The sequence below is a fragment of the Falco rusticolus genome, chromosome 7, assembly GCF_015220075.1.
Source record: "Falco rusticolus isolate bFalRus1 chromosome 7, bFalRus1.pri, whole genome shotgun sequence".
In the NCBI taxonomy this organism is placed as follows: domain Eukaryota; kingdom Metazoa; phylum Chordata; class Aves; order Falconiformes; family Falconidae; genus Falco; species Falco rusticolus.
The window spans coordinates 37,057,887-37,071,452 of NC_051193.1; the positions used below are offsets into that span (position 1 = coordinate 37,057,887).

General features: G+C 41.0%; 1 protein-coding gene and 1 long non-coding RNA gene across 2 annotated transcripts in view; one reads left to right on the forward strand and one right to left on the reverse strand.

The window, feature by feature from the left end:
• The window catches only part of PPP2R5C (protein phosphatase 2 regulatory subunit B'gamma), an 88,925-nt gene extending 88,452 nt beyond the window's left edge, over positions 1 to 473 (reverse strand). The window contains exon 1 of the mRNA XM_037393448.1: positions 346 to 473. Coding sequence (XP_037249345.1) covers positions 346 to 372 — 27 coding nt within the window. The 5' untranslated portion in view covers positions 373 to 473. The remainder of the gene's footprint in view (positions 1 to 345) is intronic.
• Positions 474 to 736: 263 nt separating this feature from the next.
• The window catches only part of LOC119151161, a 94,312-nt gene continuing 81,482 nt past the window's right edge, over positions 737 to 13,566 (forward strand). The window contains exon 1 of the long non-coding RNA XR_005105324.1: positions 737 to 1,159. This is a non-coding gene — a long non-coding RNA (uncharacterized LOC119151161). The remainder of the gene's footprint in view (positions 1,160 to 13,566) is intronic.

The following is a 13,566-nucleotide window of genomic DNA, read 5'->3' on the forward strand; positions in this document are numbered from 1 at the left end:
GCTCCGCGTCGCCGCTTCGGCAGGGCGGCCCCCGAGGCTCGGCGAGACGATACCAGGACCGCCCCCCGCCCCCACGGCACCCCCGGACTAGGCCACACCGGGAGCTGCCCCTTCCCCAGCGCCCCGCTCCCGGGGGAAGGCGGGGGGCCGGCACGCAGCAACAAGGGGAGGGAACTGCCTCTCGCCCAGCTCTCACCAGCGGCGGGGAGCGCTCCGCCACCCCCGTGCTCCGCTCGCCGCTGCCGCCCCCCGCGCTCTACCCCAAGCCCCTCCTCCCCGCAGGGCCCGCACCCCACTGCCTCCCCGCGGGGCCCGACCCCCCCGCACCCAACCCCACCGACTCACTTTCTCCTTCTTGTTTTTATTCGGCATGGCCGCGCCGCGGAGGCGCAACCCCCGGCGGCCCCGCTCGGCGCTGCGCCCGCCCCCAACTGCCGCTCTCCCGTCCGCGGCAACGGCCTCAGCCCTCCCCCCACCACGACGTCATGCAACCGCTGCCGCCCCATTGGCCGCCCGTGTCACGTGAACCGCAGTTCTCGCAGCGTCACCTCGTAGGCGGGGCGCGCGGCGGGTTCCCGCCTCCGACGCTGCCAAGCGGCGGCGGCCGTCGGTGGGGCCCGGCCCGGCGCGGCCCGGCCCGGCCCGGCCCGGCTCGGCTCGGCCCGGCTCGGCTCGGGGCTCCTCCCGCTCCGCCCGGGCTGTGGGGCGGGCCCCGCGGCGCCAGCCACGCCTCGAGGTGGGCCTGGCGGGCTGAGCTGTTCCGCCCCCGCAGCCCGAGCCCGCCGCCTCGCTGAGGGCAAGCGGCGGGGCGCGTGGAGATCCCTACAGCGCGCCGGGCCTCCGGCGGCATCTCCCTCAGCCGGGTGGCGCCCCGTAGGAAGCGGCCGCCCCTGCAGTCCCCCGAGCCTGAGCTGCCTCCCGGAGCCCGCTCCCGAGTGAAGGGGACGGGCTCCGCCGCTGGGGATGCAGGGAAAGGTTGGACCGCCGGGCGGGGTCCGGGAGACGGTCGCTGGAGAGCGGCAAGTGTTTTAAGGAAGAAAAAAAATAAACCCGTGCAAGGGCATAGCTGAAGCATGCTGGCCCTCTCGTACAAATCCGGTGTGGCCATCATCAGTTTGAGGACTTCAATATATGCTTGCAGTATATGGATAAGGAAAAGGTGAGCTTTGCGTAGTTGCAGCCTGGTTTTATAGCAGTATCTTTATTCCTTGTTTATTTTTAAAAGCCTGGGTGCAGGTGCGCTTTTTTTCACAATGCCCACCTATAGCAGAGGTTATTTTTTTTCCCAAACAAATCGCTTTTTAATCTTTCAAAGCCAGAATGCAAAAATCGGAACAATCCTCTCGAGGGGGAAAAGGAGTAAGGTGCATATACTTCTCCTGGAAAATTTACAAACATGGCCAGATTAAGCCCCAAATTGCTGTTAGCTGAGGAAAAAGCACGGGGATACTAATAATTATAATAATGCCAAGACATAAAGCATTTAAAATTTAAGTTGGACATTCTTTTCAAGTCATAATTGTGCTGTGCTACTAAAGGACAGAAAAAATTCCAGCCTGAAAAATACGAGCATAAAAGTGAAACTGATCTTACTTCCTTATCCAAGTTTATCAAAACCAGCATGAGCAGGCAGCTGTGCTCTCATTTTTAGGAACTGGGATTTCTAATAACCACTTGTGTCTCATGTGATGGTATCTAACATCAGCTTACATCCATTATATTTGAACACTTTGCTTTTGCTGTGGTGAAATGACAGAAACTTTCCCTTTTCCAGGCACTGCAAAGAAGACTACTGACTATGGAGAGCTGCTTCCTCTTGCTTTAGTCCTCTTGCTTTCCTGCTTCTTAAGTGCTAGAAAACAAATTATGTCTGTCTCTTATCCTTTCCCTAATCTTCTCTGGTTTGAGGATTTAGAAACAAAGTACAGTTATCACCATCGTGCTTCTGAGCCAGTCATGAATGAGTTACTACTAATAAACGAGACTTCTGACCAACAGAAAAATACAGATTTTGAACAATATAAGAGACAGTAAGGCAAAGAAGTCACTTCCATCTGTAGTCTGGAGTTTGATCTGTGTATGAAGGGGTTTGTACAGCTGAGGCTAAATGAGGGCTTCCAGTTCTTTGGTACGTTTCGGTTTCATAGAAACTTAAACTACTTTTAATTCCCAGCCGTTATGCTCCTATCTCCCTCCTCTGCACTGGTGCTGATACTGTGCAGCTCCATAAACCAGTTCACAGAATTGATCAGGTTGAAAACTCTCCACCCAAAGTGATGTGTTGTTTGGTGGGGTTTTTTTTTTCCCTTGAACTGGCGCACCACCACCTGCTTCTGTAAACACTAGCATTGGCTGAAGGAAGGGGGTGGAAATATGTGGCGGGGGCGGGATGTGACCTCAACAGCCTAGATTTAGATCAGTTTAAGCAGCTTAATGAGTTTCTCATTGGCTCTTGGCCTCCTTTGTGCTTGCTAGTGCTCGTAGTTTTTCCAAATAATGGAAAAACTCTGTCAGCATCGTTACCCAAGTACATCTGAATAGCAGCAGTGAAAATTGTCTGTCCTTATTTTGCTGTTGGTTGGGAAACATTGAATCAATATGTCAGACCGAATACACATTCAAAAGATGGCACTGACTCAGTTAACATTTAGGAGGTTTTCTTTGTGACCACAGATGTAGAAACTCTTGCGAAAACTTGACTCCCCCTCACCTCACTTGCTGGGGAGTCTTATTCACCAGTAACAGAAAGCAATTGTGTTTCTCAAGGCCTGCTGTATTATATGAAATAATCAGTGGGTGGAGGTGATTTGCAAGAAAAATAGTTCCATCTGTATACTCTAGTGTCTTCACAAAATATGAGAATAAGACAACTGACTTCCATCTTCATGCGGTGCTAAGACGAAATCTTATTTTTGCTACAGTGGTATGTCACTGAGAGCCTAATTATACTGCTACAGAGTAGGATTATGTAAATAAGGTGATGTAATATGAGCGTGAATAGGACTATATTAATATTTGCATTAACATATGAACATGTCTCATGCAAACTAGATGATTTCAAAAACCAGAACAGATTCAGGCTGATTAGGCTATCTCTGTAATTAAAATAGCAAAAACTAATGCATGTAGCATAGCTACCAATTTGCGGGTTTTTACTGTATTGATTAAATTGTCTAAACTTGCAAAAGTTGGATCACCAAATAATTTCAAGTCTTGTGTAAAACGCCTGGATAATATTTAATAGCTTGAAACTGGGCCACATGTCCACTGTGCCACTGAAAAGGGAATATTTACAGTTAGTCCTTTCCAGCTGTATTGAATATTCTTTTTTTTCTCTTTTTTTTAAATCCCTTTAAACAGTGGTTGAGCAGTCACACCCTGGCCTGAATTTATTGAATAGATCACAATCACTGTGATAGGGATAACGTCTTCCATCCCCAGCTGTATGATTTTACTGCTTTCCATGCACTCTCTCTAGTTTAATTAGGTGATATGCTTGTTTAACTTGTGAAAATAGCAGAAAGCTAACTGAGCAGGGAAGACAATGAGACCTTTTGCTAGCAAGCTGTTAACTTGGCTCAAGTGAAGCTGTGCAACTGTGCTTGTGGACAAGGTTTGAGAAGCCAGTGAACTGTCATCATCATACATAATTGTCAAACATTGGCAGGCTGTTTCTCAAAACACTTTTTATTGACTGAAGCAGATCTCTTCTGTTTTCTGGCACTCTTGTGTCAGATGTAAAGAGAGAACTGAAAACTGAAGCACCACTGGCAGTAAAGAGACTGGAATAGATGGGTTGAGATTTAAGAATTTTTCCCATGCTTGTGCATGCCAAACTACTAGTTAAGGTAACTTTCCTGTCAGGATTAGTGAAACTGCCGGATTATGTCTGAAGAAACTGAGGGAATAAACTGCTTCATCAGCCCCTGCAATAGACTCTGCTTCTATGCAACCTAGCATCAAAAGCTGCAAAGCCAGTATATTCAACTTCACAAAAAACCTTAAACATCTTTCAGAGACCTTCTCCGCTACCATGGATTTATTCTGCCTATCCTGAATTACATTAAAGAATTCTTGGGCTGTTCTCAAGCTAAATTGTAAGGCTTTAATTTTCCTCAGTTCTTTTAATATCCCTGCGTGCTGGACACCCTGCTGTCATGATCTGCTGTGTTGTAAAGGTTACAAAAAATTTTATTCAAAACTGTATTTAATTCAGACTCTTTTGAAGTGATGAGTAACATGTCAAATTTTAGAACTTACGTGCATGTAAACAACATGATATTTCAGCCCTGTGTGTGACCACAAAGTTACAAATGGTGATTATTGGCATCACTTAACACAGACCCAGAGGTACGCGTTCAGAACCACAATCATACATACATGTAGTAGTGTCAGTATTGGATACCTTCTAGCTGTAGTATCTAAATCTCAGCTTTAAGAATTTTCAGTGACTATGTGAAAGCATTGCATTGAAATACAGATGTTTCAGTTTTGTCTGTTCTTCAACCTTTTCATTCTTTCTTGCCTCTTAAGTTTAAAAAATTGATAAGATTTTATTTTTAATTTAGCGAATAACATCAGTTATTTAGGCAATTATAGCATTATAGAAAATGTTTGCTAGGAGTTTTCACTTCTGTTAAAAATTCAGGACTCTCCTTCCTTCAGGTAAGTACTGAAAGCTCATGTTACGTCCCCTTTTCAGTAAGCTCCTACAGGCTTATCGGCAAAGCCAGATGTCAGCTTACTTATGAGTCTTCTATTGGGGAGCAGCAAGAGTGGAGCTGCTCCATAAGAGAGAAAGAACTGGGAGTGGAGAGTGGCTGCAGCAAAGGCAGGGCCTTTCTGGGCAGGGTGCCATCCCAGTGGGGTCAGCATGGTGATAGTCACGAGTCTGAGACAAGGCAGGATAACAAGTCAGGGGTCCGTCCAAGAAGTCCAATCAGGAACAACAGGAGACAGGGCCGAAGACCAGAATAGAGACAAGACTATCCATAATGCAAGTCCAGGCTTACAGGAGACAAGCCCAAAGAGAGGACTACTTATAACATAGGTGTAAGGTTCATCCAGGAGACCAGAGCTAGAGACAAGACTACCTCCCATGTATGCCTGAGGACCATTTAGGAAGCTCAGTCAGGAAGTCATGCTGGAAGGAGACTGGGCTGGATACAGATATAACTCTGACAAAGCAGGTCAGGTTTGGGTGCTCAAGCCAGAGCTTAAATGGAGCCCCTGGACCAGTTGGAAATGTTTTCACATATGACTGGTAACTGGCCCAGTATTAGATGTTGTCAGTAGCTACTGTCCATATTCATTAGCACATTGATTCTGGATTTCGGTTTGGGCCAGCTTAATTTCAAAATGAGCATGAAAAACAGAAATGATGAGCATGGAGAACTCACACAATGTTACTGAGGCGTTGTACTGGTTTTGACTGGGATAGAGTTACATTTCCTCATAGTAGCTTGTATGGGGCTACCTATGTTTTGGATTTGTGATGAAAACAATGTTAATAACAAGGATGTCTTAGTTATTGTTGAGCAGTGTTTACACAACCTCAAGGCATTTTCTGCTCCTCACGCTAACCCGTCAGCAAGTAGGTTGGGGGTGCACAAGAAGCTGAGATGGGAGATATCTGGGACAGCTGACCCCAATGGACCAAAGGGGTATTCCATACCACGTGATGTCATGCTCAGCAATAAAACTGGATAGAGGGGTGGCGAGGGTGGTGAGGGCTGCCATTGCTTGGGGACTGGCTGGGCATTGTTTGATGGTTTTTTTTTTTTAAAAATTATTATTAAACTGTCATTATCTGAACCTATGAAATTTCACAGTTTTACCTTTTCAGTTCTCTCCACTATCCCACTGGGGGTGAGTGAGCAGCTGTGTGGTTCTTAGCTGCCTACTGGAGTTAAACCATAACAGGCATCATTACTGATATTCAATAATGTTCTGGACAAATAATATATAACAAAAATATCTAATAACATCTAATGATAGCTAAAACATTTTACATGTTTGTGGCCAGAGTTTGCACAGTGCTTATTAAGTATTAAAATGACCTACACGTAGGAATTCAAATGATGGTCAAAGTAAAAGACAGGCTATTAAGCCAGATGAGCCATTTGTTTTATCTGGAATGCCAGTTCCTATCAAAATGCACTTGTGTGCTGGTACCCAAATTCCATAGAGATGGGAATTACAAAAATAATAACATTAAAACATTTTGTGCAAATCACTTGATGTTCTTCTGCCTCAGTGAAACAAATAAAAAGATCAAAAAAGCAAGATTTTCCTGCATGTCATATAGTTGAATCTTTCCAGGAAAATAAACTCAAAGAGGTGCAACTCTGCTGGTAACATATGTGAAATTAGGATGTCTGTTTTTATGTTTCCACTGTTTTTTGTGGGCTTACTTTTCGTATTTACAATGAGAGAGACTTTAAAATATAATATTATAATCTGTTTAAAATGTATTGGATGTGCCCAGTATTCAGAGGGTATAAGGGACAAGTTTATTTTTGATTGTTCACCTCTCTTTTGTATCCAATTTGAGTGTTATTACGGTGTGTTTTGGTGCAATTTTTAGCAGTCTTTGTTGATTACAGTTTTTGCTGCATTAAGTGCAATGTTCCTATTCACATACTACCATTCCTTCTTCCCACATGATACCAAAGGGAAGATTAATTTTGTATCAGATGAGTGAGACTAGTAACAAAAAGGTGACTGCAGCTAAGTCTCCTACATTTTCATTTTTATCTTACTTAAGTTGGTATTTATAGAACGAATGAAGAGATCCAATTAACTGTACCTCCTGTTGATGCCATACAAGATTTTCTCTTTCAACACTTCATACTTTTTTCTGCCTTTTTTAGGATTTGTCATAGCTAATATAGCTATGTATTTTTATCTCAGTGTGGGAAGAGTTGAAAGACATACTCGGAAGGCATACTCAGGACTTAACCCTGCAAGTACCATAAGTTTGTAGATGCGTGAGGATCTGCTTCCGAGTATGCTAGGAAGTGGCCACCTTCTCAGATGATGCATCCACTGGATTTCTGATCTGCTTCAGGAGCAATCCCTGCTTCCTGGTCAGAACGTAAGGAGTAGCTTCCATCAACACAGCTTTTGACATGCTCACCCGAGGGCTGCCTGCCTGCATCTATACTGTGCGGTGTTCAGAGCGACCTCATAGTCTTCTGCAGGCCTTTCCTCAGCCTTGTACATACGCAGCACAAATACCACTCCTCTGCTGTGCTCACCCAGTGATCATGCCAGTTCTTACTGTGTACCTTAAGATGGATAAAGTTTGGTTTTAGTTATCGTTGCCTGGGACTCTACTGCAATCCCTCAGCATCGAGCTGCCCTACCACGTCTCTTTCGGTGGTCAGGGTGTTTCCTGCAGTCAGGGTTCCCCTTTCTTCAAGAGCTGTGATAGTCTGGAATCCTCTGCCACACTGACTTGCTCTGCCACCTTGAAGTCTATCTTTGCACAGGAGACATCTGAACAATTTTAAACAATTCTTTAGTAATGAATACCCTTTTTTTGTTTGTCCAAGATAAGCAGTATGATGCAAGCATTGGTTTTTTTATCTGCTTCTTTTATCTGCTGCTATGACATGTTACCAGAGAGGCATGTTACAGGGGCATGCTAGGTAAAAGGCTTGCAAGGATGATGTTGGAGGATTGGACCAAGTGGAGGGAGACTTTGTACTCAAACCATTTCCTAGAGCTATCTAGCTTTATCTAGCTACTGAATGGCTTCTAGGTTTTGTCTGAGAGGAAGCCTTGTTATTTTGCTTCAAAGGAATAATCAAGCATGCGCAGACAGAGTGAATGCTAATGAAGAGGGCTTTGGAGCAAAACAGGTGATGATTCAAACTGATGGTATAGATGCACTCAGAATCTCCTTATGTGTTATCTTGGGAGCCTTGATCTGTAATTCAGCTGTAGATTCTACTGGATGGCAAAAATCCCGAGGCCATCATTCTAGGTTGAGTTTTTCAACATAAGAGTCATAAGAATTTGTCAACTTCAGCAAACCAGAATATTTTTGTTTAGTCACATTTTAGAAGGTGTCAGCTCCATTTTTACTGAAGGTTTTAAAAAAAACAGATACCCCAAAAGAATTTAGACTGAGCAATTAAACATTGGCAAAGTTTATAAGCATTTCAAACTAGAACCTTATAATAGGAAGTGTTAGGCAAACTTAACTACAGATTTCTCTTCCATCTGTATTTATATCATGCTGTGTACTAACTGTCTGGTATGCCTGTACAGACTTTGCCCCAAAGTTAACTTTGTCTGCATCTTGCATTCAGTATTTATTTAAAAAATTCTGCATAGGTATGAGTTGTGTATCATTTCATTATATCATTTCTTAGGCATATTAGGATTTTTTTTGAACACCAGGCAGGTGAATAAAAGTACTGAGAGAAAATAACATGGGAAGACAATTACTAGGAAGTCAAAACCCAAGGCCTTTGACACAGATTTTTTGCCTGCATGCCTTCCGCAGAAGCATGATGCATAATTGTTATACTTGATACATTCCTTTCGAAAAGAGGTTCAGGGTTTTTTTAACTTTATGCTCTTCTTCTGCTGTCCACAGTTTTTTCCTATCCATGAAAATGCCATTTATTGACGTGAGCAGAGCTGATTACTCACAGCTGTTCTTACAGATTTTAATTTCCACAAAACGGTTCGTGTCTCCAGCATGCTGTATGTCTCTGCTTTTGCTTTTATTGCTATCCTATGTGTTTCTTTCCAATTTTATCAGAAGACTCTCTGTTCATACTTTTCTTGGCTGTTTAGAGAAATATTCCATATACATGTAACATTGATTAAGGAATCAATTGTGAGAGCTGTTTTTCCCTTCCTTTCACAGGGGCTGCCAAGATAATTTTGTGGGCAGCCTTTTGCCTATCTTGTGTTGTTTAATCTATAGAATAAATGCCCAGATTACTTCCTGGACTCCTTTATTTTTGTTTCAGAGAAAAAATTAGCAGACATTTGATCTAAAGTTAACTGCTTTTCATTATACATTGAAATGGAAAATCTCTGTTATTAGCATATAAAAGAAGCAGATTGGCAACTGCCTGTCCATAATCTCCATGGCACTTTAAGGCCTCTTTCATATATGTAAAGAGGATAACGATAATAAGGTAAATAAAGTATGTAAATAAATGAGACAAGGTATGTATTTCCCCATCCCTGGAAACATTCAAGGTCAGGTTGGAAGGGGCTCTGAGCAACCTGATCTAGTTGAAAATGTCCCTGCGTAATGCAGGGGGACTAGGTGAACTTTAAATGTCCCTTCCCATGCAAACCATTCAATGCTTCTATGCAAGATATATAAATAAAAGATTCTTTACATATATTTATGTAGAAATCCTACTCCTCACCCCAAGTTAAGTGGATTTTTGCAACTTACTTTACTAAGTTAAATTTGAAGTTTAGTTCTGCTAAATATCTTAAGGCATTTTAATATTTATCTAAAATGTTACAAACGAGATGAGCTAATAGCTAATCTTTTAAGACTGGTGTTTGTTTTTGATTTTTTTTTTTTTTTAATTTACTTGTATTATGGAACCAGCCAGAGGTTTTAACTCTGGACTGAAGTATCATGGCATTGTATGTGAAATGCTGGTAAGGAAATGTCCTTTTCACAGAAAGGTCTGGTTTTGCTATATACTTCCCTAACAGTATGCTTCATAAATAGTATTATTCAATTAAATGCTAGATCAGCTAAATGCATAAGTTGTAGGCTTGAAGCCAGAATGAGAGGAAAATGATCAAAAGCTGTATGATTAAAAAGAAGATTCACTATGTATACATTACTTATGAGATGCAAAGGCTCAGTAGTCATTCAAGCTTTGACTGTACATTTCCAGGCTGCTCAGCTGTATCTGGGTCCTAGTGTCATTTGAGGTTGATCATTTATGATGTTGACCATTGCGTTCCTGCGTGCTGTTTGCTGCAGAAGCTGGTATGCTGTATACAGCTACCTAACAGGCTGTTGTTGGCTTGAGTAAACCTTGAATATGTGTGGTACAGCAGGTACATTCAAGAGTCTCTGAGCCAACTTTTTGGTTGTTCTGTAAATGTTACAGAGGAAGTAGATTTTTGAGAAGTGGTAAGTTTATTTGCTTTGTGTTTAAAAGGTCTTTTTATAGTCTAACATTAATTGCTACTGATAAACACTGATGGCTAACAAAAATATCTTAGAAGAAGCCCAGGGGAACACTGTGTGAACTCAGCAAAGGACAGGAGTTTGGAAGATCTGGATTCTATTCTTAATGTGACCACTGATTTGCAGTGTGATTTTGGCAAGTTAGTCTCTGTGTTTCTGTTTCTTTTTCATATCTTTTATATCTCTTGTCTATCTTCACTGCAATTTGTCTCTACAATGCCTAGAATAAAGAGGGAGGCAATCTTGGCTGTGATTCTAAGAACAGTGATTACAAATACTAAATACAAAGTTCCAGTCATTCTATTGAAGTATGATTGTAATGGGATTGTATAGGTATAAAATGATAGAGATTTGTTACATGTTCAGCCATATCTAACCTAAAGGGTTGAATCCTGTCTTTAAGATCTGTCTGCATGTTCTTCACTGAGCTGAGAGAAGTTAGACTTGAAGATAATGTCCATGGATACCAAGGAAATAAGATAGTTGTATTTATAACAATTCTGATTCAACAGCTCAATGACCTAGAGCTAAATGTCTTCAGCTCTTTTCCACATACATTCCCTTTCATGCCTAATACATTTTCCAAAAAAATCTCATTAAAAACACTTTCATATGATACTGACCTTATGTTTGAAAACAACTGATTAATTATTTCTCAGATGAGTATTGCTAGGCTTTGTCCAAATATACCCTGATAGTATTTTTCTTTTGAAAGGAAAAATGCTTCTATATTATGACCAATTTTTCTGTCGGATTCCAGGTGATATAGGCAGCCTTTGGGTCTGGTTTGAAACCCTACTAATTTCAGTTGGGTTCCATGAAAACGTAAGTGTGATTCTGTTCAGTAAACATGAAAAAACCCTATAATAAATTAAATTCTCATGGAGACCACTGAACATGGCAAGTTTTATTGCAAAAAGTAGCTGCCAGCCTTCTCTAGGCTCCCTGCAAAAGGGAGTTACAATCACTTGATTTTTATCAATTTATTAATGCTTTTTTGACAATACAGATACTTTGTATCACTACTGAAAATTCTTGTTTCTTGCGTGTACAAAAGAACACGTCCTTCATGCCGAGCTTTGTGAAAGCAATAGTCTGTCTCGTTACATTGTTTTTTCCTTTCATCTCAGGTTGATTCTCTTATCTTTGTTTTTTTGGTTTTTGTTGGGTTTTTTTTGTTTAAAAGTTAATTTAGTCATTATAAAAATACCTGATAGACACCAATGGAAACCAACCACTGAACAAATGTAATATGGGTAGTAAATCCATTGTCCCGCTTGCATCTGGGTTTCAAACTTGTTTTGAAGGGCTGAACCTTTAGACATGAAAGGATAACCAAGTCTTCTGGCCTACTCAATTCTGAGTTTGAAAACAGCATGCCAACTTTGTTAACCAGATTGCACAAGAAAAGCTAGACTAAACCTGTTATTACATATTGGCTATTGAATACCTGTCAAATAGTTACGATCACCATGAGGCAGATCTGGAGAGATGCTTTCAGATGAAAAGCAGTGTATCCCATTACCAGTCACTTGAGCCTTTCAGTGTCCATCTGCTGATTTGAGAAGAAAACATCGTTAATAATGTATTCATTGATTGTGCTCTGGCTTTTATGTTGCTATTAGTTCTTCCAGCATGAGCTATCTCAACATTATCTAGCTTCTGAGCTCTAACATCTCCTTAGTAGCCATGGCAAATTGCTTGGTATTTTCTGGTTTAGGGAATAAAAAGAAGTAAAATGTGTGATGTGACATTCAAATTGATCCATAGGTATGAGGTTGCATGCTTAAGAATCTATACTACATTAATATATTGTATCACTGCTTCAAAATACTATTAAAAAAGAGGGAGTTTGAGCAAAAAAAGTAGCTTCTATCATAATTTATTACAACTAACACAATGACACTAATGTAGCTGATAATATAAATCACTTAATACTATGAAATGAGTGAGATACTGTTTTGGGTTTAGGGGAGCTGAATGCTGCTATAAATTGGTGCAGCTCTATCAATATCAGTGGAAATGTCAATGCCAGAAAAATGGCCAAAAATATTTAGAGAATTTTGTTTGGTTTGGACAGTGTTTTAACATTTTTGATTAACAGTTCCACCAGGCACAGTAAAATTATTGCATTAGAACTTAAGCCATTCAAACCCATAATTTACAGTCTTATCATTTAGGGGAGATGTTTGGGGTTTTTTTAAATTACTGAACAATATGTCCTGAAAAGTGGTCTGAATTAAAGCCTGCAGACAAAACAAGACAGTTTTTACTGTTAAGTTCTTACTGTCTCTGAAAGTCTCACTCTTTCGAAGTACTGATCTTTTTTTTTTCCTTAGAATGGGAAGTTTGTATACACTGGGAAAATAATTATGAACCTGGGAGAAAATGGCATGCAGTCCTTGATCCAAGGCATTTGCAAAATAAAAGTTCTTTTTAATTTATGGTTTTAATTTTTTTTTTAAATATAAGATAGTATGGCTGGCCAAAACACCCAAAGGCTTGGCTGTTTATCTCTGGTACAGATCTCCACAGTTTTCATGCCTTTGTGGCTTCAAGATTGTATTACTGCAGTACGCAGGGACCGAGGAGCTATAGCTATGGCAACCAACCTGATAGGTAGCTGACAGTATGAATTACAGAATCTCTAAGGATTTGCTGCAGACTGGCCTCCCTGATGGTGTGACTGCTCTTTTTTTTTTTTTTTTTTCTTTTTTTTCTGACCTTCAGGACCAGGACCAGCATCAAGGCCTTGTATGTTCTAGTATTCATCCTTCTGTAAGAAACTTTAAAGAGTTTGTACCGATAAACAGGTACAGATGGATCTTAAACTGGTTTAGGAGGGGATTTTTTTGTAGTGATATTTATTGTAAATCTCCAAGTGAGTCAAACTGTGTCTCATTTTTATCAGTATCAGTATTGCTACATCTACTGTAGCACTTTTACCAACAGAACTAGCTCATTCAGAAAGGTTTTTTACACTATCCTGACTGACTTAGTGGTTTAAGTAAATCCTGAAGCCAATCTCAGTCTCAGACATGCCCTTTGTATTAAAGATGAGGTGGGGAATAAGCTAGGATATGAAACGTTCTTGGTTTTATTCCTTACGTTATGTGAAGAGTGTCTGAATTAGGAAAGCTAGTTGCAGCCCTGACATTAAAAATCCAGGTCCTCCATAGTTGCTGGCAATTGGAGTACGTTTCATAGCAGTATCACAAAGGTGAGACTGAAAGGTGAAATACAGGACAAAATAATTTGCATTCTTGCTTTTCTTAATACCTCTTCAACTTGCTGATTAAATTGTAAGAAAAATTCAACTCATACACCTGGTTAATATGTGGGTAGTTGTGCTTCAGAACCTGAAATCAGTTTCAGGT